Source organism: Lepidochelys kempii, chromosome 1 (assembly GCF_965140265.1).
Source record: "Lepidochelys kempii isolate rLepKem1 chromosome 1, rLepKem1.hap2, whole genome shotgun sequence".
NCBI classification, from domain to species: domain Eukaryota; kingdom Metazoa; phylum Chordata; order Testudines; family Cheloniidae; genus Lepidochelys; species Lepidochelys kempii.
In genome coordinates this window covers 323,329,354-323,353,870 of record NC_133256.1, presented here as the reverse complement: position 1 = coordinate 323,353,870, position 24,517 = coordinate 323,329,354, and the positions used below count along the sequence as shown (strand labels likewise).

General features: G+C 41.4%; 1 protein-coding gene across 1 annotated transcript; it reads right to left on the bottom strand.

Moving 5' to 3' along the window:
- Positions 1 to 1,212: 1,212 nt before the first annotated feature.
- SLC26A3 (solute carrier family 26 member 3) lies at positions 1,213 to 21,265 on the bottom strand. Its single transcript, XM_073328444.1, has 20 exons — positions 21,135 to 21,265; positions 20,262 to 20,401; positions 20,014 to 20,124; positions 19,642 to 19,790; positions 18,261 to 18,425; positions 16,840 to 16,992; positions 14,678 to 14,760; positions 12,775 to 12,922; positions 12,528 to 12,641; positions 12,347 to 12,424; positions 10,627 to 10,722; positions 9,395 to 9,501; positions 8,704 to 8,773; positions 8,522 to 8,614; positions 7,804 to 7,899; positions 6,771 to 7,004; positions 5,694 to 5,748; positions 4,315 to 4,460; positions 3,226 to 3,291; positions 1,213 to 2,031 (listed from the first exon to the last, which is right to left on the bottom strand). Exons 1-20 carry the CDS (start codon positions 21,263 to 21,265, stop codon positions 2,008 to 2,010), a joined length of 2,259 nt encoding a protein of 752 aa, XP_073184545.1. The 3' UTR covers positions 1,213 to 2,007.
- Positions 21,266 to 24,517: the final 3,252 nt, after the last annotated feature.

Genomic DNA, 24,517 nt, shown 5'->3' with positions numbered 1-24,517 from the left:
AATTTCACCATACACATACAAACCACAGAAAAAAATAACATCAGCCACACTATCAGAGGCTCGTTCACCTGCACATCCACCAATGTGATATATGCCATCATGTGCCAGCAATGCCCCTCTGCCATGTACATTGGTCAAACTGGACAGTCTCTATGTAAAAGAATAAATGGACACAAATCAGATGTCAAGAATTATAACATTCATAAACCAGTCAGAGAACACTTCAATCTCTCTGGTCACGTGATTACAGATATGAAAGTTGTGATATTAGAACAAAAAAACTTCAAAACCAGACTCCAGCGAGAGACTGTTGAATTGGAATTCATTTGCAAATTGGATACAATTAACTTTAGGCTTGAATAGAGACTGGGAGTGGATGGGTCATTATGCAAGATAACCTATTTCCCCTTGTTTTTTCCTACCCCCCCTCCCCTCAGAGGTTCTTGTTAAATCCTGGATTTGTGCTGGAAATGGCCCACCTTGATTATCATACACATTGTAAGGAGAGTGATCACTTTAGATAAGCTATTACTGGCAGGAGAGTGGGGTGGGGAGAGAGGAAAACCTTTTGTAGTGGTAAACACCCATTTTTTCATGTTTTGTGTGTATAAAAGATCTTCTATACTTTCCACAGTATGCATCCGATGAAGTGAGCTGTAGCTCACGAAAGCTTATGCTCAAATAAATTGGTTAGTCTCTAAGGTGCCACAAGTACTCCTTTTCTTTTTGAGAAAAAAATATTTCCATTGATGATAACTGAAATGTACAGATAGGCAAAGTAAGAAAAATGCTGCTTAAAAACTTTTTAGAGGTGACGTAACAAAATATCAACATCTCATGTCAAAATATATAGTTTTATAAAGGTTTAACTTTTTGAATGCCAAAGTCTGTTGTCATTAAATAATTATCGTCTGTCTCCCCGTAATTTCCCTCAACTCTGAAAAATTTAAATAGGTAAAAAAGGCTTAAACCCCATAACTCTGTGCAACTGGGAAAATTTTATTTGATAAAAATCAAAAAAGATGCTTAAACATCAGTATTATCTGCTGAAGTTATAACAAAATATAGAAATTAATTCTGCCAAGCCTATTATATAGGTAAGACTACTATCTAGCACCTGGCTGGGTGAAGCTATTTGTGGCATCTGGTGGAGCCAAATAAAGTGGAATTTTCACAATCCTAGGATGTAGTTCTAGCAAAGTATAGCCGCAGTTTACTATTTTCAATCCTCTGTAAACTTTTGGATAACAATAAACCAGTGTGCCACCCTGTTTGTGTCTACGCCGATCTGCGTACACACAGAGCTATTAAAATAATTATTTAACCATTCACTATAAATGTTCTCTCTTATCCTGTGTTTTGTCTTGTGCATTTTATATCAGCTTGAGCCAAATAAAGGTATCTTTGCTGAGTTTGTAAATGGCTGTGTACATTTGCTGCACTATATAAATATTTCATAATAACCATGTGAATCACTTTACAGACATTTGTGGCATAAAATATTGGGCTGGTCAATTTAAAGATAATTCAGTCTAGAAGGATATCTCATAGGACCCGAAAGGAACTTTAAATAAATTATGTACAAGTTGAAGATACAATGTGACAGTCAACTATTAGAATATACTATATACATTACAAGATTTCAAACAGTTATAAGAACACAGTATATACTCTCGTTATTATACCAGTTGTCTATAAACTGTTTGACTAATATACACGTATATACACACATATGTACAAGTGGTGTTAACATTGCTTAAACCACTTTTTCTCCTTTGAAAGAAGAGAAGTCAGAGTATAAAATCAGAAAAACTACATAACTTTAGCCTAAATATATATATATGTAGTGTATAACAAGCCTGTTCCAAAACTTGAAACATAATCACATGTAATAAAGTCCCTTATACAATGTATCAGCATATCTACAACTGTCTTCGTATGCTGTACATCTGCCTTCATCTTCTGTAGCTGAAAATCTGGTTGTTGGATGATGTAATTCGGGTAGAATTAGAATTTTGTTTCTGTTGGCATCTGTGGGAAAGAAACAAAGAAATAAATATCACTTTCGGATAAAGATGTTTTTATGTATCTACCTTTCACTAAGCTATGCAGGAGGATTTTCCAGTCTAAGAGCATGCATGGAAAGATGGGGTTTAACATTTCCAATCTCAATCATATTACCCTAAGTGGCAATTCTGCTGCCCACTATTTTGGGGATATTTCCCTCTCACTCCTTTACAGACTATCTTTCTTGAGGCCGACCCTCCAACCGCAATTACAGTCAGACGCCTGGCCATCAAATCCAGCAGCTGTATATGGCATTTGGGTAAGTGAGAATAATACTGTGTGGAAGAAGAGGAGCTCACTAAGCACGTCTCCTGACATCCTTGTTTGGGGCTCGTTTACAGAAAAATTTTTAAGGGCAGGTGCAACCTGAAACCATCTGTCTTTGGCTGAGCCTGGATGTGGAGCTGTCAGCCAAGGTACAGCAGCGGATTTGATCTCCATCCCCTCCCTATACAGGCTCCGAGAGTGGACCTGCTCCAGCCACAGGATTGTAGGAATATTCAAGGGCTGGGAACCCTTGGGAAGAGTGTTGTAGTGAGGAGGGAGTTGGACAGATTCAGCATTGATAAGCAGAGCTTATCACATCAGCAGACCTCTCCCTGTCTCCCAATGTGGAAGCACATCCACCTGTTGCTAACCCAGAAAGCCATGGATAATTTGTCCTGGCTGGGCCATAAACCTCCTACTATAGCTGTGGTTTGCCTTAAATAAAATGCCAGCTACCAATCAGTGAAAAAGTTAAACAAACTGGATGGCTCATGGGGATGGAGCCTTTTACCCTGAGGGGTCACTTTTTGAGTCTGACCAGGTGGTCTGTGATTGGAAATTATCATCCTCTGTTGGTGGCTCATGGGAGCAAGTTGGCCATCTCAGTCCCTATGGCAGTGCTGAAGCCATAGCCAGAACTGGCACCTTTGAGCATGAAGAGTGAGTGGGCTTGGAGTCTGAGCTGCTTTCAGACCCCTAGGGGTGGGTACAGGACACAAGGCAGAACACGGTGCGGCTAGTGCCTATGCTTTCTCTTCTCTCTGTTGAGTCCTGGGAGCTGGTGAGGCGGCACCTTTCACAAGTGCTTGACTTCAGCCTAAATGTGTTTGAAAGTGCCGTTGATCTTCTGTTGCTGCTGACATGCAGGGGGGAGCGAGGGGGCGGCCTTACCGTGTACGCCCGGTTGCGTAAATCGCCGTTTGTATTGATAATATAATGATCACTGCTTTCCATCTCCTGCAGTGAACAGAGGGGCTCAGGGTTAGGAAATGCTCTCCACTTCCCTCTCGTTTTAGCTAATTTCACAGGTAATATTGCGCTAAAGACTCAGAAAATGTTACTCTTGAGACTCTTGGCCGTCGTGTTCCCTCTGTCTGTGGCGCTGGAGCGGACAGACTCCTGCTGGAGCAGGGGTTGGTGGGGTGGAAGTGCGTTCTCTGCGACACTCTTCCTGCCCCTCCTTCCAGCCTACTCTGCTGGAGCTTGCTTTGCTCCACCGCACTGTGGAAGCAGGATTGGGAGAGGGGGTGGTGCTGCTCCCTGTGGCCTCATCCCTTGCTTGCCCTGCAGCATCCCATTCAGAAATCTAAGTGGAAATGAGGTCTTGTCTACACACAAAAGTTGCACCAATTTAACTGACTCACTTTAGAAGCTATTTAAATTGGTACCTTGGTGTGAACACCCTTCAGTTGGTTTAAGAGTGCCTTATATGGATTTAATTTGAGCTGATTCCTTACTGAATGAAGCTAAATTTATATTAGCTACTTTTAATCTAATGTAAAAGAGGTCACACATGGGGCTTGTACCAATTTAATTACATCAGTTTCTAAACCAATTTAATTAAATCAATGCAACTCTTGAGTGTAGACAAGGCCAGAATCCAAATCAAAGCATCATCTCCTCCCCTAAGTCCCTCCTGCAATTGCTGCTGTAGGTCAACCATGCAGACCCCTCTCTGCAACCCTGGAGGAGCCAAGTTGCCAGCAGGGAGGGGAGATAGGCTGGTTCTCCAAGGACCTGGGAATTCCCTTTACTGTGGCTCCATCAGAGTGAAAGGCCACACCCCTGCCTTTATTGCAGGCCTCCTAGTCCTGTCCTCTCAAGGTGACAGTTTCAGGGGAACTCCACTGCATGCAATTTCCTGGGCGGTGTCCCAGTAGGAGGGGACGACGCAGTCCCTTGAGACTATGTAAACAACTGGACTGTGAGCAATTTAAGGTGTCACTCCAGAGAAGAATGAACACATAGCACAGTGGTTACCTTTATGGGTTTCACCGTTGGTGAGTAGACTTCATTCTTTTTTACCAAAATGTGTAAAACAGCATCATGAATGCTGATGAAAAACATGGAGGACTTAATCTCCTCATCAAAAAATGCACATCTTTCCAGCTTGTCCAGGAAGCCATCTGCAGAGAAACAGAATCAAACCACAAACCAGTGACTGATAGGCATGCAGTCATCAAGACAAAAATGGATCCTCTGTGTATCCTTTGAATGAGCACACACAATTTTCTATCAAAGTGGGTTAGTTTGGCTGCCACAAGGCCTGATTCTCCACTGCCTTGACCCTTAGGCATTTGCTATGCTAAGTGGGCACCAGATAGTACCATTCTCATCTGGTACCATTTCATATCCATCCTTTGTGCACTTTGCACAGAAGAGACAATACAAGGTGCATGGGAGAGGAGAACTGGCCCTTGTTGTTTTGTCTCCTCATTTAGGCCCCATCCTGTGGTGCCTTATGCTAACTTGTAAGGACCAAAAAGTTTACAAGCAATGTGCTGGGGGGTTGGAGAAACCCCACCTATGGGCTCTATGCAATCTTTGCATCGTGCATGAGACCTTCATGGCAGGTCTCCACAGCACACTGGGGATGGGGCATGGGCAGTGTGTCCATGTACAGTCTGGCTCCATATGGCTGTAATTCTGCATACCCTGTGTCCGCTATGGCCTGCAATACTGGGACACGGTTGGTCTGTGTGGGTTCCTGAGGCTTCACTCTTAGTTTGAGTTCCCCAGCTACCTGTATAGCACATGTGAGCCCAGCCCTTTTACGTAGGCTCCCTTTGCTGTCCCAGGACTGGGCGCTCACTAGCTTTCAGGAGGAAACGCAGAGAGAGCATAGGCAGAGGAGATATTTTTTATCCCTCTAAGTCTGAATATTCACAAGTGGCCTGAACCTCACTCTGGTGGGGTGAGGGAAATGGATGGATGGGGAGATCTAAGATGGAGGAAACTGTGACGGTACAAAACCCCGAGAGGGGAAAAATGAACCCATGGGTATTTAAGGTGGCTGCAGATATTTTTATGCATCTGGGTCCCATTTCCTCTTATCCACCGTAGGTTGCAGTTACATGAAAGGCTGACGTTAGCCAGTAAAAGTTGTATCTCATTTCAAGTCTGTTTAGTTTGGCTTGTTAGTTTTAATCAGTTAAAGTCAGTACTGCTGATTCCTGCAAGACTCTTTTAATTTGAGTCTGACTAGATGCTTTTAAAGATTCTTTTAATATAAACATTTGGTTTGCCCCTTCTAACTATGCGGGGAAAGCAGCGAGCTGACAGAAGAGGCATAACTGATACATGTCCATCGAGCAATTTGGTTGCTTAAAAACAAGATTGACAGAAGTGGAAGAACTTACCTTGTGCTCCCACAATATACACATCCACATCAACCCGGACAAAGTCTTTTAAAGTCTGTTAAACAGAAAGCAGGCGTTGCTTAGAGACTAATTGTTTTGCCATGAACTCAACAGCAATGACAGTGATTGTCTATAGTAAAATAGCGTTTGTATTTTGAGCACAAATAAATGGATTTAGGCTGCCATTGGAGTTAGTGACAAAATTTCCATTAACTTGAATGGGTGCAAAATAGGTTCTTTAGATTGATGCTGGACTTCGAAGCCAACCTTCTTTTGTAAGATAAATTAAAAAAGAATTTATAATAATATATTTTAAGAAAAGGATCAGTATGAAATAATATTGATAAGAGCTGAAAATGAAAATCTTTGATGGAAAGACAATGCCGCAGAGTGGTAAAGCATCATTGCTCCTATTTTATAGATGAAAAAACTGAGATTCCAAGAGTTAAAGGACAGAATTTTCAGACATAAAGCTCAAACAGAGCTGCAATTACTACTAAAGTTAATGGAAGCTGTGGGTGCTCAGTTCAAAAGAAAATAAGGCTACTTTATAGGTGCTTATATCTGAAATTTTTGACTGTGGAAGTTGATGGCAGAAACAGGAACAGAATCTAGGTGTTCCAATTCCCCATCCTATGTTTAAAACCCGAGTCCATGATTCATACCTTATTACTGTAAAACTTCCAGAACTGTTATCAGTTCAAGAAAGGAGTGTGTAGCCATTGATATAACTGATTGGAAAATTTAGATGAAAATGAAAAAAAATAGTTTTCATCAAAGTTTTCCATGGAAAATTTAAACTTTTTGTCCAAAAAATGAACACTGATAAGTTTTTGATGAAAACTCAACATTTTCCATGGAAACCAGACACTTTTTGTGAAAAATTTCAGATAGTAGCAAACCCAATTTTCTGTGGAAAAATGGTTTTGATGGAAAATTTTCAACAAGCTCCAACCATTGAGTCTTTATGCAATCTATTACTGATCTCCTATGCACATAGAGGCGTTTCTTTAAGAAACATAGTACATTTTTTCTACTTGTAAGCCCTGACTAGTTGTTTCATGAAAGGTAATTTACCGCTTTGAGGACTCTCAAGGCAGAAACATCAAAAAATGATACTGCTGAGAAATCAAGAATGAGGCTGTGGATGTCAATTCTGGGCACAGTGATGTTGGGAGGAAGTTCTGCATTCCAGTCAATTTGAAATGGTAAGTCTGCCATGTTAGTAGGCTGATCCAGCTCCTCTATTTTATTGTTGTCCAATTCTTCATCAGATTCATTCAGACCATTAACAGTGCAAATAAAGGATTTCTGTATTAAAGAGAAGAAATGGCCACAGTAAACATTACAGCCTCAGGTGTTGTCCAGTGATAAGAGAACACACTGATGTGTACACTTGAATAGCATACTGAGGCACTGGAGAGCTGAAGCACTGATTGAATGCATCATGATTCGCTATTTGTGCTTCACACTGGAAGGAATTCTATCTCCCTGTAGTTAGGAGCCATTTTGAAATTTCTGTTTTGTTCTAATTAATCAAGGATTTAGAGCATGCTCCAGAGACCACTGAATGGTAAGACTCCTCTGACTTCAGTGGGCTTTGGGTTAGGCCCATAGAAAGTGTGAAGGATTTTTCCTCAGAGAAAACCAAGTACCAGCTGTGAGTCAACATTAACTATAGGTCAAAACTTTTTCTCTTTGGGATCTGGTTCTACAGTCTGAGGGCAAACAAAGCTCCTTCTGAAGACAAGAGAACTTTGCCTAACATTAATGCTGCAGACTGGGGACCAGGGTATTTATATTTAACAAGCTTATTTTTTAAGTCTGTATTTAATTTAACAAATGGTAATATGTGGTAATACTTATCCACCCTTACATTATATTGACATGGGGAGAGTCTCAAAGGCACAGTGGGCAGTTAGGTACCGACGCCCAGATCCTCAAAGCTATTTAGGGGCCTAATTCTGCCCTTTGAGGATTTGGGCCTCAGCTCCCCCTGAAAGTCCATGAAAATAAGATTCCCAAACCTCCCATGTGCCTTTGAAAATATTTTCCCTAATTTATACCTCTCATCTCTGCTAGATAATAAGCTACATAATATAATACTTACAGGTGTCATTTGCAGCTCTCCTTTCTTCAGCATCTTTCTGATTTTCTTCAGAGCTTTATTGCGTTTGCGCAACACCCGCAATGGATTAAAACCAACCTGCAAAATAACATCTTGATTAACATTCCAGATTTCTTTTTATACAAACAAAAAAAATCCCAGTATCCTTGGATCTGAGAGAGGACTTGATATTATTCTAAAAAGTGATTAGTACTAGTAAATTCTTGGAGAGTGACCAAGTTAAAAAAAAACTCCAAACAAACCTTACATGAATTTACTATTGTGAATTAAAGTCAAGTACAGAACTGTCTTAAGAAAGATAGTTTGTTGCAAATGATTTGAATCTCCAAACCAGATTCTCATCTCACTTACACTGTGGTAAATCTGAAGTTATTCTTCTGGACACAGTGGTTCCATTGTTTAAAATGGATTAACATGGTGCAACTGAGATTAGTGTTGGGAATGGGCCACATCCACCCTGACTGAATTGAATTGGCCTCGTTAGCACTAACCCCCCACTTGGTAAGGCAACTCCCATCTTTTCATGTGCTGTATATTTATACCTGCCTACTGTATTTTTCACTCCATGCATCTGATGAAGTGGGTTTTAGCCCACGAAAGCTTATGCCCAAGTAAATTTGTTAGTCTATAAGGTGCCACAAGGACTCCCCATTGTTTTTCAAAGGAATTCATTTAAAGTGATTGCCAAGAAAAAACTTACAGCGGTGATAAGTTTGTCCTGAAAGAAGTCAATATTAGCAAAGAAGATCGGGGCCGGGCAGCTGAAAATCTTCACTCCCTCTGGCTCATATATCTACACAACAAAGTGAGGGCATTACATACAGGTGTCTATTGCACAGAAATGCATGCAACAGATGATGTAAATAATATACAGGCTCTTACATCTACATAATCCTTTCTGTTTTTGTAGATGTTGCTTCTTCCAACATTTGCCAAAAGAGTGCACTTTGGACTGCAAACAAATGCAAATCAAGTTATTTATAAACCATGCTGGAACATAATGGACTGAACAATTGCTGTTGTCTTAAAAGTCTTATCTTGCTGTTGGAAAGCTGTACTGCCTTAATGGCTGATCAAATAAAATGATCTCAGCATTATAATAATTGTACTGGTCATGGAATCAATCTAAGAGCCTTTCACTCTAAGAAAGAAAATTAACTATGAAAAGTAAATTCAAATGGGAGAAGAGTATCTATATTGACAGAGTGCTGTAGCTTATTATGGGCCAGACTGTGAACCCTTTACTCTTATTGGCAAGCGTTATGCACATAATTAGAATAATACTTAGCTATATAAGAGCTAGGTATAATTATTATTATCTAGATTATATAGTCCCATTGAAGTGTGATTCACATGCCTTTTCTCATTACCAGGGAGCAGAACACAACATTCCCATTGCTTCCCCTTGACTTTTATAATATTTAGTGTCCAGAATTATCTCCAAGAATTGATTTTGAGTCCAAAGTTGCAGGCCAGATATAGGCCTGGAAAATTTGGTCCTCTATGTCTTAAATGAGTTTATTTTCAACATGCAGTCTTGATAGGGTTTACGTTATATTTAACATTTACTTACAACTGTGTGCGGAACACTATGGTCAGGAGTTCAAACCCTATTGAGACTCCTAGTCCAATAGCAAGCCCCAGTATTACAGTACATAGGAAAGTCACAATCCATATCATCTGTAAAAAATATACACAATTTCAGATGTTATAGTTTCACTAGGAAGCAAGAGTATAAACCCAGATAGGGAACCCAGAAACTCCGGGTCTGATCTGGACTGTGCCTATGCTCTTGGGTAAAAATCTTTCTTAATTAACAGAACTGAGAGAGTGAGATTTACCAGTCTCATGGGAGTGCTGGAAGGATAACTTAGTTCGTTAATGCTGGAAAGTCTTTTTGAAGCTGAATTCTGTATAACAGATGTGAAGTGCTGATATATTAAAAAAGCATGACTTTGTATACAAAGCTAGTTGAATGCTCTTAAAAATATCTGGCAAAAGGAAAAGGTAGAATGTAAATCATGATATAGGGAAAGGTAATATTTGTGAATATAATCTCGTTGCTAAACTTTACTGTTTCGACACTGTGAATGTATTTAATTGAAAACTGGAAGTATTTAAATAATAATTATAATAACACTTGGCATTTTTTATCAGAGGCCTCAAAGTGTTTCATCGGGGGGGTAAAGATCCACATCCTCATTTTCGAGCTGGAAAACACTGAGGTCCACAGTAGCTAAGTAACACAAAAAGTGAGTGGCACTGTTAGACACTGAACCCAGATCTTCGGATTCTTAGAGGTATGCCTTGTCTACTGGCAATGCTGCCTTTCAGTCATTTCTATAGCTTTATCATTAGCAGTAATTGCCAAGCTACACTGTAAGCAATGTTCTCCACTTGTTTCATTTACATAGCTCTCATTGGCAGTAGTGGGAGCTACATACATGTATTGAAGTGAAAATAGGTCCAGAAATGTGTAGCCAACAGGCCAAATATTTATCAATCTTTCTGTCACTTCTTTATATAATTGATTTTGAATGGTGGGAATTTTTTTAATGAAGAAGACTGATGAAATGGGTGAATGTGAAGATTAAAGAGAGAGAACTGAGCTAAAAGAGATGAGACTGAGTGAAAAAACATTTGAAAAAAAATCATGTATAAAAATAAAAATGCAGGTCAGAGATATGTTCAATGCAGTAAAGCAAGGCAAGCTATTAAAAATAAACTGAATCTTTAAGAGAATTTGCAAAATAAATGCCTGCGCAATTGGATTTTATTTTTAAGTATAAATTGGCTGCTACTTACACAGTCGTATTTGTCCTTTTTCCATAAAACACCTATTTCTTTGAACTGCATAAGCATCCCCTTCAAATTGCCGAGAGCCAAAGCCGCAAGGACTGACTGTTAAAAACACAAAACAGAGCAAATGCCGAGTGTTATAATGACGAGATTCTAGTAATAGACCCAGAGCCTGGGCTGGAAGATAATGGGTTCTTCCTACTACATTGACGCTATGGGCCAGGATGTGCCATTAAGATAGAGCACTGTATTAGGTGGGGTGCAGATGCCTTCTGCACTTCCCTTTAAGATAGTGGAGCATGTGCTTCTATTTGTGGCTGGCCTGCTGCACTGGCCAGTGTAGAAGAGGGTGGGGCCACAGCAGTGGAGGTGCCAGTCTTTGTGAGCAGGGCAGTGGTCGGTCATTGGTGGCACTGACCACACAGAGCCGCACTCTCCATTCTGGCCTGGTGCAGAGGGGAGGCCCCCAGGGTGGGCTGGAAGATGGAGCATGAGCCCACCCTACATTCACCCAGCTGTGGTGACTCCTGTCCCGCAGGGTTGGACCTGGGTATTGTGGGTATTTGTGAGTACTGTGACCTGGCACACAAGGTCACAGTGCCATTCAGGTTTGGCCCAGCCACTCCTCTGTCATGATGGAGAGCTGGCTGGGCCAAGTTGGACTGAATAGCATTATGACATGGCACACAGGGTCACGGCTCCATGTTGACCCTGTGTGCTATGTCACAACATATGGAACAGGGAGTCTGGCCCAGCCCTGTGGGACAGGAGCCACTACTGCCAGGGGAGTGTGGGGTAGCCCCATGTGAAAATTTGTGTTGTAAACTTCTTTTGTCAGTTGCACAACGTTCTTGAAAAAGGTGCCACATATACACCTAAAGGCTACTGGGGGGGACGTAGGGGGCAGTTTCCTTCCATTAGCTCTGCCACCAGGTTTTTCATTGTCTCTTCTTCCTCCTTCTCCCTCCCCTATTTCCTTTAGGGCCCTAGCAAGGAGCAGTCCCGGGGCTCAGGAAAGACCAGGGGTTGCATCTGAGCATGGCCCCTTAGCTGGAGAAGCAAGTGGCCTGATTAATGAGAATCTGGTCTTAGCTATATGGGAGTTTATGTGTTCATTTCTGTGATGTTTGGGCGTCCATGCCAAAGTAGCGTATCAGTCTGTACTAACTTCTCTGCAGGTTCCCTAAGGGGCTGGGGAGAAAGGAGAGGAAAGTTGCATGTCCGTATCGGTCCCATCCCTTATGACAGATGTCCTATAGAATTTAACAGGCATAGGATTATGTGGAAACTTCACAGGCTTCTGCAAAATTACTCTAAAACTCTATAGCATTGACTAGAGAATGAGATCCATGCTATGGATTTTTGACCTTACTATAAATTTCTATATCATGGACATAATTTCCTATGTAATTATCAGAGGGCTCAAAACACCTCTTGAAGTGTTACCATTTTCTATTAAACTCTATTGGCTAGAAATCACTTCCGCCCCATACACTTGGGGTTCAGCGAAGGAGCAGCTGACCCTTCCCATCCGTCCATGCAGGCAGGGACAAATTCACATTTGGAAAGTTCCCTCCGTGCATTGAGCTGGGGAAAACAATCAGGCCCTGACATAATCCTGTCCTGCTCCCCCTGAAGTCAATAGCAAAACTCCTATTGACTCTAGCTGGAGCAGCATCAGGTCCTTGATGAGCAGGGATAAATCCTACGCAAAAGTAGAGAATACCTTCTGTAATGGTTCCAGGAGAAATCCAATGGCCAGGATGACAATCATGACAATGACAGCAGAGAGAAGACCAGCAACCTGTGGAAGAAAAGGACTTCACCATAAGTCTGTATCCTAGAGCACTTTGTGCAGCTAGTGTCATGTGGCATTCAGCTCTGTCAACATCTTGTATTTGCAATACCTGTGTTTTGCCTCCTGTGCTTTCCTGCACACCTGATCTTGACAGCGATGTACTTGCAGCAAATCCGCTGAATGCTCCGCAAAATATGTTACTCAGGCCAAAGGCAATTAATTCCTAACAGAATAATGAACACGAAGTTTTTGAAAGAAATAGTTCTGAAAAAATAGTTCATAAGCCAAAGCATTTCTAAAGCTATGTTCATTGGCAATGTATTATGGTCATATTGATTTAAATGTTTCTTGTTTACCTGGTTGCCATTTATGGGATAATCATACTTGACAGAATATACTTTAGCGACTGAAAAGGCTACGGCAAATCCAACAATCGCTATGGAAAAAGCCTCACCCACACAGCTTTGGAAAACCCTCATATCAAGTTGAACAGGAGGCTTAAATCTGTAAGAGAACCCAAAAGAGAGAACTGTCCCTTAACAGGGTGCTTAAGAAAACAGTACAGCAAGCAAAGCATTCAGTGAGCTTGGTGACAGTCCATCTCTTGTGCTATTTTAACTGTACACTTTTCTGTAGAGGTGGGACCAAAACATAATCTTGGATCTAAACACCAGTGAATTTCAGGGATGTTTGGCTCAGGATTGGGACTTTTCAGGTTGAGTCCCTTCCCTCCTAATCTGCAACCAGCTCAGTTTGGAATTCAATGACCAGGCTCTCTTTACTGGAAGTCAAATCCTGTGAGGTGTCAAGCACCTGTGATGAGAATTATTATTTGTAAGATACACACAAGGCCCTTCCTATGTCAAGGGCTGAATTGATGCTGAGGCTTTGCACAGGTCCTCTGCACTGGAGTGGATTTCGCTCTGTAGGGAAAACCTGCTGTGATTTGTTCTGGTTCTTTAGATAGTTAAATAAATATGTGCTAAGGAAGGCCAGTCACTAAATTTAGATCTCTTCCTTATTTCCTGCTCCCTGGCTTTTTGGACTGGAGCTTTTGCAGTCCAAGGGCAATAAAAAGACATTCTTCAATGAGCTGGTTTTTCAGTGCCCTTAAATTGATCAGTCTGAAATCTGAGGGTCAGGGCCTATTGAGCAGAAGTAGCTGTTCCTCTGCTGGCTTCATCCACTGAAGCATCAGTGACTGTGAGCACTGCCCTGCAGGGGCAGTCAGCAACATTTCTGTCATCAACAAAGGTTGCAGCAGTGTATTGTCATGTTTTGTTTCTTTCTCATTACACACTACTGTGCTTATATTCTAAATGTAGGTATTTATGCCCTACTTGTCATGAGGGATTTAGAGATGTTATAGTAATCTAAGCAAACTGAGTCATAATAATTTAAGGAATGCTGTATGTGACCTGATCAGTGGGGTGAAGTCATTATATATTTAGTTACAAGACTTTTTTACATGAATGTATTGTTCTAGTTTAATAAGGGGTTGTGGGGAAAGCAAGCAGGAGGTCAACACAATAATTACAGATAGGCAACCTCTCAAGAAACACATTAGACAACTACAGGACAATGGTCTACTTCTAGGCTGTTTTGTCAGGCTGAAAACTAATAGATCAAAGGGTTATAAATAGGTAACAAGCTCTCTTTGGAGAGCAAGACTGAGCTCAATTGTCAGGCACTATTGAGGGGGACAGGATTGCTTTAAGCAGACTATTTGGCTACTGGATGCCACTGTTATTGCTGCTGGAAGGAGCAGAACCACAGGCACTGAAGACAGGTCAGGCCTCTTGAGATAATCATAGTTGATCATAGGGGACTGCAGCTCAAGGACTGGTCTGAGAGTACGAGAATTGCACAATTCCACTCTGAGATAGCTGACAGCCTGAGACCTGAGTCGGTGTTTGCTCAAATACCAGGATGGGGCAGAAGAGCAGTTAGGCAGGTAACTCTGACACCCCTTCTCCTTGTATTCATTTCACGCAACAAGGAATGAATGAATTAATTCTCAGTTTCTTGGAAGAAAAAATGCTTTTCATTACTGAATAGCTCTTATCTACTGAAAATTAGTCTATTGAAAGCTGTGATATTGTTGAATGCAAAAAGTTTACTTAACTGCTCAGAAGAAGTAAGTTTTTTATTAATGCAGAGTATTTAATTAGAAGGCAGAGATGGGTGAATTCTGTGCCTAAGTACTTGTTTAGAAAGAATATTGTGCTCCAGTGGAAAGTTTAAGAATTATACACTTACCCTTCTTCTAGTTGTCCTATTACATCAACTTGAAACTTCTCTTTGAAATTGAAGGCATAGGATATACCTGTTGCTATGACTGTCTGTAAGGTAGCAAAATTACCTACATTAGGAATTTGCAAATAAGACCACAAAAAAGTCACTATTTCAAACTATCCTTTCGCTTCTTCCTAGCAAACATTGCCTCTTTGATGTGCTTTCTAGTGGTAGATTAGGCCTCCAAAATTAGACATTTTCCTGCTATTCAGAGCCGAGGCGTAGCCAGCACAGGACATTTGGGTCGGCCCTGACTTCGGGTGGGCAATGACAGGGAGCGGGGGTGGGGGTAGGAGGAATCAGGGATCCAGGAGGGATTGGGGGAGCTCGCCTCCCCTCTATCCCTCCAGCCAGCCTTGTGGGGGGGCGATAAACACTCTGGCCAGGGGTTCCTCGGGGCCCTCGCATGCACCCAACTCCGGGAGGAGATGCCGCTCTCTAGCACATACGGCTCCTGGCACCCATCCTGGTCTCACCTCCCCACACCAGGCCCAGTTCTCCAAGGCAGCAGGCCTGTCTTTTTTGAGGATCTCCTCTGCCCCTGCCTCCAGGTCACCTGCTCGCCTGCCCTCCTCCTGCTGCAGCGTGCATGTGTGGCGCACTCGTCTGATCTCCGCTGCTGCTGTCCCTCCCCTTCTGGTTGGGCTGGGGGCACCCAGTGTGCAGTGTCCTCCAGGTCTGGGCAGGGCTAGCACTGGGGCTGGACCAGAGCTGGGGGTGGGCCTGGATGCTACGTGGGTGGGCTACGGCCCACCTGTGGCTACGGCCCTGATTCAGAGGTAAGTTTTAGGTGTTACAGGTGTGTCCGTGTTCATAACCCACCCCGAGATTCCAGCAGATGTTCTCATTAGTGGTGGAATAAATCCCTACAAAATGGACATTTTCTGCTCTCCTTAAGTAAAAAAAGTACAACAATGGTCTATAGTACAACAGCAGTGTTTCTCAACCCTTTCCAGTTGGGGACCTCTTATTCAACATTTTGTGACCCCATTACATTTACTATGAAAGCAAGAGTAAACACTGTAGCCATGATATGGGCTACATACTTTATTTGTGTGTGTGTTTTAAGAAGCTGATGGAGAATAATGGACCTTGAAGAATATAGGATTGGGGGAGTGTAACCATGGGATAGGGTCAACTGCATGGACATGAAAGGGGCAGAGCTACTGTAACTAACAGATCAAAGGGTTATAAATAGTTTGGTCTCAAAACCACTGAAAGTTTTGGCCACCTGTGGCAGGGTCTGCTCAGGCTTCCCTTCCCTCGCAGCTGCATCCTGCGCTTAGGCTGGTCAAATAAAGAGTCTCAATGCCCTCCTGTGCTGATTCACCTTCGTGTCTTTATTTACAGTGCTCCCATTAGCCCCCAATCGCTATCCCTCAACAGATCCATCCTGGGGCCTTCTAGCCCTTGAGCCTTCCTTCAGTTGGCACAGAGGCAGAAATGCAGCCCTCCTCTCCCCCTACTAGGCTAGCCCTGACTGAGCTTTTCTCAGGACTTATGTAATCGTCCCAGTACTCAGCACAGCTGTCTCCACTTGGCTCAGCCTATTCCTCTGGGCCAGCCCTCTTTAGGGCCTGCAGCTGAGCCCCCTGCTGAGTGCCTGGGCCCCTGTACTTGGCCACCCTGCCAGGAAGCAGGGTGTGGCCAGCCCCTTTTAGCAGGGCATTCACGGGGCTTACCTCTGCCCTGCCACATCCCCAAAGTTATTCTGGAAATCTTATTTATTGATTTTGCTTTAGCTTGTAATAACATTTTCAAGCCCCGTGGCCCCCCTGGCAGTCGCGACCCACCAGTTGAGGAATAGTGCTCTGCAGTAGGCTTCCAGTAGAATGCAGTAGTACTTGATTTTAAGGGAAGTGTCTGATTTTACAGATAAATCAGACATAAAACATTTCACAAATAATACTTTTCTCTCTAAAGTTATGTTAAATTATAAAACAGTGAAAGAAATGTGAAGCACATAATGATATCTCTGTCAGGATATCTGAAACCCACAATGGTTTTTGTCAAAGGCAGAAAGAAGACAGTAGTTGAGAAGAAGACTTTAGTACATAGAAACAGGTTTAAAACTCTGCTTTGGGTGGCACTATACACTTGAAATAAGGAAGTGGAATAATCCTTACCACAAAGAGTTCAATTGGGATGGGCACTGGTAGTTTGGCTTTGAATCGCTCATTAACTTCTTTCACCACAAACACAATGAGCAAGATAATGAGTGCTGTGACAAGATCTGCAATGTTTGTGTTCGTGATCTGCCCACCAATCTTTCCCAGAGTCTACAGAATTAAAAAGAAAGAGTGCTTTGAAATAGGCTGCCTTTGCTTGATGCAGTGGGCATCACTTTTCAAAAAAAGAAAACATTTATTTTTCTTTAATTATTATTTTAGTTAGGATTTAGTTCTGGTGGAATGGTCTGGACTGAGACTCCTGGCGAGCAAAAAATGATATTTATCCACAGATAGACAACAGCAATGCTAGCTTCTCCACAATGACCCTCAAACCTGACTTCCTGGTCTCATCTCTAGGGGTGAGATGGTATATCTGTTTCCATGCCCTCTACTTAGGTTATCTGCTGAGACTGCTCAGCGTGTGTGAGGAATTGTGATACATATACTTGCCAGCCAGGAACTGGATTGAGAACAACAAACAGCTTATTACATTTAGGTAGGGTGACCAGATGTCCTGTTTTTAAAGGGACAGTCCCGTTTTTTGGGACTTTTTCTTATATGGGTGCTTATTACCCCCCCACCCCCCGTCCCATTTTTTTACAGTTGCTATCTGGTCACCCTTCATTCAGGACACCAGCCAGCCATCTGGTGATAACAACTGTTGGCCACCACAAACCTGAGTCAGAGTGATACAGATAACATACAGGTGAAAGGCTCTATTTCCCAAATCCCAGGAAGTCAGACATTTTTGGGAAAAAAATAACTGAACGCATAAAAAAAATCTTCAGCAAGTCAGTTATTTCTTTCTTTGTTTCTTTTGATTTTTAATCATGCAACCAGACTCCGGGAGCTATACCCAAATGAAAGACATCTACAGTATTTTATTTATTTAGATTCCAGTCCAATAAGAATTGGTAGATATAAGTAAATGCCTGAGACAAAGCTGCCTGGGCTCTTAAGGACATGCTAACATATTGTAGAAAAGATCATAGAATTAGCCTATTTGTGCACCCAATACAATAGCTAAATATTTTGTGATAATAACACATCTTTTTGCAAATTGCTTCCTTTTTTTTTTACTCTGAAGATTCGGTTGGTGTAACTACTTGGTGATATAGAGTCTGATGTACTCTACTTGTCTATGTAACCCACACACCTCCTGGGTGTGTGGCTCTGTCCCATCTAGTGGCACTGAGACTATTTAGAGAGAGAGTAATGAGGTCGCTTTAAAGCCCTAGCAAAAGGCCAAGTGGCTTTTAGCTCATGCAGTAGAGGCTCATGCATTTAGCGCTAGAGGTCCCAGGTTTGATCCCACCTGCCGACGACCAGGGTCTGTGGGTGTTGCATCATGTTGTTAGCAACTGAGGAATACTTACACAGAAAATTGAAAATGGCTCCTTACATCCAGTAACCGGGAGCTGGAGTATGAATTTCAGCTGAGACACCACAACATGGATAGCTGCAGCAGTAGTGAAACCACTGATTAATGACTGAGATAAATAAATAATTACGAATCCAATCTGTAGTGCTCCCAAAAGCAACTGTAACACAAAATAACCAATCATTTGTTAGATGTAGTTAGAAGAGACGCACCATATTGCTCACCCCAAACATTCAAAAATCATGATTGGGATTGGTTTATGAATCATGAGATTTTTTTTAAAAAATAATACATTTTTAAAAAATTTTGCATTCTGGATTCTGAGCCTTTAGGGTTCACTTGGTTCATGTTTTCAAGCTTTTCTCTGCAACCAAGAGGATTAGAAACTTACTTTTTAAAAAAATGAAAGCTGAGATTGTCACCTAATCTCATGACTCCAAGAGCTGGGGCTTTAAGAAACACCCAAATATTGTGAGACTTGCATGACAGTGGGCAACAATGGAAGCATAAGTAACAACAGTCATTGCTACAGAAATCCTAACCCTCTGAGTTATACTTTGGATCCAAAGTAAGGGTATATCTACACAGCAAAGAAAAGCCTGCGGCTTGCCTGAGCCATCTGATTTGTGCTTGTGGGGCTTGGGCTGCGGGGCTGTTTCATTGCTTTGTAGAATTCTGGGCTCAGGCTGCAGCCCCAGCTCAGGGACCCTCCCACCTCACGCCAAGTCAGCGGGCATGTGCCAGCCATGGGATTTCTTGCTCTGTAGACATAACCTAAATGTCCTTGCTGTTAAGATTTTCAGTGTATCCATATGTCTTACACATTGTAAATCTTTCATGATGTGGACATATATATAAGCGTTCACTACACAAGGATGTGTTCTACCGTATTATTTCCAGAACAAAATGGAACTAAATATATTTGTCTTCCTCTCTGACTTCATCCTTAAACTGTATTACTGTAATATGGAGCTTCCTTCAATATGACTGTTCACCTCACCAATATCATGGCTCCATTCTGTTCTCAGACATAAGGATATATATCACTGCCCCTCTAGGAAAAATCTGGGTAATGATTTTGCAATAAGTGGGGCATTCTGTGCTTGGATAGCCTGTGGGATTGGGCCCATGCACAATAATTGTTTTTAACAGAAATGTAGCAGCATATGAAAGGTGGGGCCATCCTTAATGCCCTTGTCAATAGCCTGCACGTCAATATCCGTAGAAGCTTCCAAATAGCTCACCCAGATGGCTCCTGGTCAATGGGACAGAATCACCCAGTCGGGACGATGATGGTGGTGATGGTTTAATTTATAATTTGGGGCTGGCAGTACAGAGGAAGGATAGATAGATAGATATCATCATGAGGTACCAACCTGAAAAATTCCAGCAAGGAGTGATACAGTTGCTGCCACCTGTATCTTCTCATCATCTAGTGCCGTTGAAGTGCTGTTTCCAAAACTCTCCTCATCGACTAACTTCGTCACTACTTCTCCCACCATTATGCTCAGAACAGGGAACGGACCTAATTGACACAAAGCCATGCATTAAAGCTGGACGGGCAAAATATAAGTTTCCATCAACCACGATTTTATTTCACGTTTGAAAAAAGCTACAAAGCTTCCTCCAATGGCACGGTGTGTAATCAATTACATCTGGGGATTTTTATTTATCTTCAGCATGGAATTAAGAAGACGAAAGCTGTGACAGAGAGTGGAACAAACAATGTGCACTATGACTTAACTTACCAACAGAGATATGTCTGGAAGTGCCAAAAAAGAAGTAGCCTATGACTGGGAAAAAGGCGGCATAGAGTCCGTACCCTGGGCGAACGTACACTAGTAAAGCAAATGCTAGACCTGTAATGATAGAAAACACAGGGAAAGTTAAGCCCATGTTACAGGTGCAAGTCTACAGGGTCTCTCAGCATGGACTTACGTGGTAGTTTGATCTTAGAAAAAACAAAAACAAAGCAAAAGTGTTTCCCAAAGATTACCTTGCAGGACAGCCACCAGCCCTGTGCTGATCCCAGAGACAAAGTCACTCAGGAGCCATTCCTTAACGCGATATGCTGGCAACCAGGAAGTTATAGGTAACAAACCAGTGGCAATATTCTTGGCCTTTTGTGGGGAACATCTGAAAATATGTGATAAGCCACAGTGCAGTCAGCTAACATCTTTGAGTCAGTCAATATCGAAACCTAATCTTGATAGCTGAAACTAATGGATAAGAATTTAGATTTCAGCCTGTCAGAGGTACCCAGCATGGAACAACCTGCCTGGGCCATAGCCTCACTGTTCCAGGAATATTTTTCGGCAAAAGAGTGTTTTCAATTTATTTTGGAACATTTGATGTTGAGTTTGAATAATGAGTTTTCATTTGTTTTGCTGTGATCACTCAGACATAATCGTGTAGTCATGTAGTCTGCCTCTTTTGCCCATTAATTATGAAGTCAGTCATTGTATATTCCACTACTTTCACTTTCATCCATTATCATTGTTCTTGGATATGACACTGTAGGGGGAACAAACATTTGACTCTCAACACTGGGATGACACATTCCTCCCTGGTGGGACTCCATCTACAAGAGTTACACTGGGGTCAGCTGAGTTAAATGGATGGAGTTACCTCAGTACTGAACTGAACAGAGTTAAGGGATGAATTTGTCCCTCAGTGTTGAGAGTTAATGTTTGTTTTCTTCAGAATGGGAGAAGTGGATGTTGAAGAAACCACCACAAAAGCTGGGTGAAAGTCTTTACGAGACCAGCTGGAAGGAAGATTGTAAGGATGTAGTTCAGAATATTTGAGAGTTAGGAGGTAGCTCAGAGGATCTATTTCTAACATCAATATTTACAAAAAAGTTTCTTACCTAAAACATACCCTCAGATGATCCAAAAAGGTTTTATGGTATCTGTGCACTTTCTTATGTTCTTCACCAAACGAGTTCTCCGAGTATACTGGTCTGGACACAACATACTGGTTGCCTACAGATTCAACCATTCTTCCTGAAGTGCTGGGTTAGGATGGAAGATTCTTATATATAGCTCTTTGACACTAGTCACTTAAAAACCTGAAAATAAATAACAGAATGTGCTTCTTAAACAACTCAGGGGGAGCATCATGAAGTGCACAGATGAGTGGACTCCAAACTGAGCATTACCACCTTTGAAGATCAAAAGAAACAGGATTAAGAAAGAGAAATTTTGCTTTGTCAGAGTGACCTCCTTCCCTCCCCCTCACATTGCTAGGGAACATGTCACTGGGGCGAGAAAACTATTTTTCCAAAAGAGACAGTCAGAATGTTGAGATTGGGTCAGGGTTTGCTTATCTCCCAGTCAATAGTTTAACAATAAAATCTACCTCAATCAAGGGAAACTGATTGTTTTAAAGACAATTTCCTGTTGTGACACTGAGTGTGAGGAACACTATGGGCTGCCAGGAAGTTCGGGAGCTCACCGAATATGACCTAGCAACCTAAGGAGTAAAGATGTGTCCAAGCCCTTGGAGTTTGTGAAAGTTTGGAACTGGAGTCAAACTTTTTGGCTTGGATCCACAGGTACTAATGAACGGCTGTACCCAATAATAAGGATAACTTCCTATATTATTTACTTCTAAGTAGATGTTTCCTTTACAGCTTCTTGCATGCTTCTTCCCCATGCACCTGCACAAATCTTCATCATAGTCAGCCCCTCAGTGCTATTTTCTATCCTGTTCCTCATGCATACTAATATTTAATTTGTCTACACTGAGCAGAAGTTTTTACTGAGCTGTCTGTCCACTATAATCCCTGGTCTTTTTCCTCAGTGGCTACAGGGAATTTAAAATGCAGCATTGTGAATGAGTAGATTATTATCATTCTTCCTAGAGGGGAATTACCTCAATCTTTTCAACAATTAATTTAATCTGCCATTGAGCTTGGGTAGGCTCCTCTGAAATTCTTCAAAGTTTTCCTAGTTCTGATTTGCCTAAATACGTTTGTGTTGTCTGAAAAATGTTTCCCCCTCGCTGTTCATCCCCTGTTCCAATAATTAATAAATCTATTAAACAGCATCAATCCTAGAACAGAACCTTGTAGCATCAGCTGTATCATCTTTCACCATGTTAAAAACAGACTGTTTATTCCTACAACTTGGTTTTCTGTCTCTGAGCACAGAAGTTTCCAAACTGTGTTCTGTGGATCATGGTGGAGAGGAGAGGTGGCTGACCACTTAGTGCTCGTTCCCCCTTGTTTCCAACTGCTGAACTGCATTACAATACATTAAATAAATATCTAACATTTTGCTTCCATGTATGCAATTGTTGAAGTTGTCAGAGGTATGTTATATATTTGCAAATGGGAAGAAGTGGTCTGCATGATTGTGACTGCGAGGACAGGTTGCATAGTCATGAAACAATCTCTGCATCAAAATCTGGTTCCCACCATGAAAAAGTTTGAAAAGTTTGTTTATCCCCTTTCTCATCCATGACAGAATGCTACATGTTACCCCATGACTATTTAGTTTCTTAATAGCCTCTTGAGGGAGACTTTGTCAATGGCTATTTCAAAGTCCAAATAAATTATGTCAACTAATTCTCCTAAAACCACTCTTTTGTTGATATGCTGGTTTTCAACTTTGGCAATGGCTTGAGAAAATATTTTCTTAGATGATATAACAGTTGAAAAAACTTTTTACTACAAAAAATCAGACCTAAAAGGTTCTCCAAAATTTGAAACTAAGCCATTGCGCACTCCACCAGACAAAAATCATTAAAACCTAGGTCCAGCCATAGCTGATTTATTCGTCCAGATCCTGACCCAAATTCCACTGAAGTCAACAGGAGTCTTTCCATTGACTTCAATGCCTATCTATCTTTAGTTTTATACTCCTGCCCATCACCGTAGTATCTGAGCAGTTGGATCAGGGCCCCAGACCTGAGGCTGATGGTGTTTAAATAGATGTGGTGTTTTATTTTATTCTTTCTTTATTGATCCTTAATCTGCATGTCCTAGACATGTTTCCAGATCAGAATTTTCCTCATTGGAGATTTGAGGGTTGTTATATATCCTAATATATGAGAATCTGTGTATGAATCTTTTAAGCTTCATGTTGCAAGATCTAGTGCTATTGGAATTCCTTCTTCAACAGTTCTGTGCTTTGTATGTCACACCTGATCCACTGTATTAATGCTCTGAAACACTCACAGAAAATAAATATTAAAACATTGGCTGTACTTATACATCTCTCACACATTTTCCCCCGATGCTGCAACATTTATGATTTTCTTAGTGAGCACTTTGGTTTTATTGCCCTTCTTTTATCTTCCAGAGTGGTAAATTAATTTACTGAGCTTAGAGTACACTGAGTATGTTTCTTCAGGACTCTCCAGGTGCTCAGTTCCACTTCACTATTCCAGTTGATTCTTTACAATGGCACAGTTGTTTTCTTAAAGTTTGTCTTGTTCAAGATCAGAGGCTCTCCCTCATAGAAACCCAAATATGTTAAGCCTCATTCTTAGTAGATTTTGAAAAGTGTCCCTTACATTTTCAACTACAGTCCCGGTGCTTTAAAATTCTTCCATCTTGAAGGGGATTTCTTGTTCCTCGAGGTGAATGTCACTGAATAACATTGAGTTCTACATTACTACATCTGAGCTTCCTTCTCCTATATGTTGTGTCAGGAATCTACCCGGTACCCCACACAGTGCTGTTCTTCTACTGCTTCCTCTGATTTTTATCCTTGTGTACGTTCAAGAAGATAAAATCCCAGAATCGCTTGCATTTTGCTTAGGAATTAATTATTTTAAGCTTCATTTTCCAACCCTCTTTATCATTAATTACTTTAAATATTTGAAAGAAAATGTAATGCTGGATAGTCCTGGAGACTGATGTCCTCTGCATAGCCACAGCAGAGATGCAGCATGAAGAAGTAGCCTAATGTCAGTTTCCTACGCTACCTTGCCAAAGTGTTTCTGTCATTTAATCTTCCCACTGAGACTGCCATCTAGTTCCAATTCTGTTAGTGGCTTTTGTAATGTGGAGGCCTGTCCACTGGGAAGTCGACTGAGATTACAGCAGTCACAGAACAGCCATCAAACGATAACAACTTTCACTCATTGTTAGCCAAGGTTGGATTTGAACAGGCAACCTAGAAATAATAGTCTATTCTACGTAAGTTCTTGTATTGACCAAATCACTGTGGTATCTGAACACTTTCTAATAGTGCATTAAGCAATATGGCTAACATCTGTCACCTATACAAGACTCTATCTCAG

What these genes read in the sequence shown, in the direction of transcription:
- SLC26A3 (XM_073328444.1), bottom strand. Translation starts at nt 21,265, where the DNA reads ATGGTTGAATCTGTAGGCAACCAGTATGTTGTGTCCAGACCAGTATAC. An exon ending in ATAGGACAACTAGAAGAAGG is followed by an intron (nt 12,923 to 14,677) that starts GTAAGTGTATAA and finishes GTTCTCTTACAG; the next exon opens with ATTTAAGCCTCCTGTTCAAC. An exon ending in GTATATTGTGGGAGCACAAG is followed by an intron (nt 4,461 to 5,693) that starts GTAAGTTCTTCC and finishes GTTTCTCTGCAG; the next exon opens with ATGGCTTCCTGGACAAGCTG.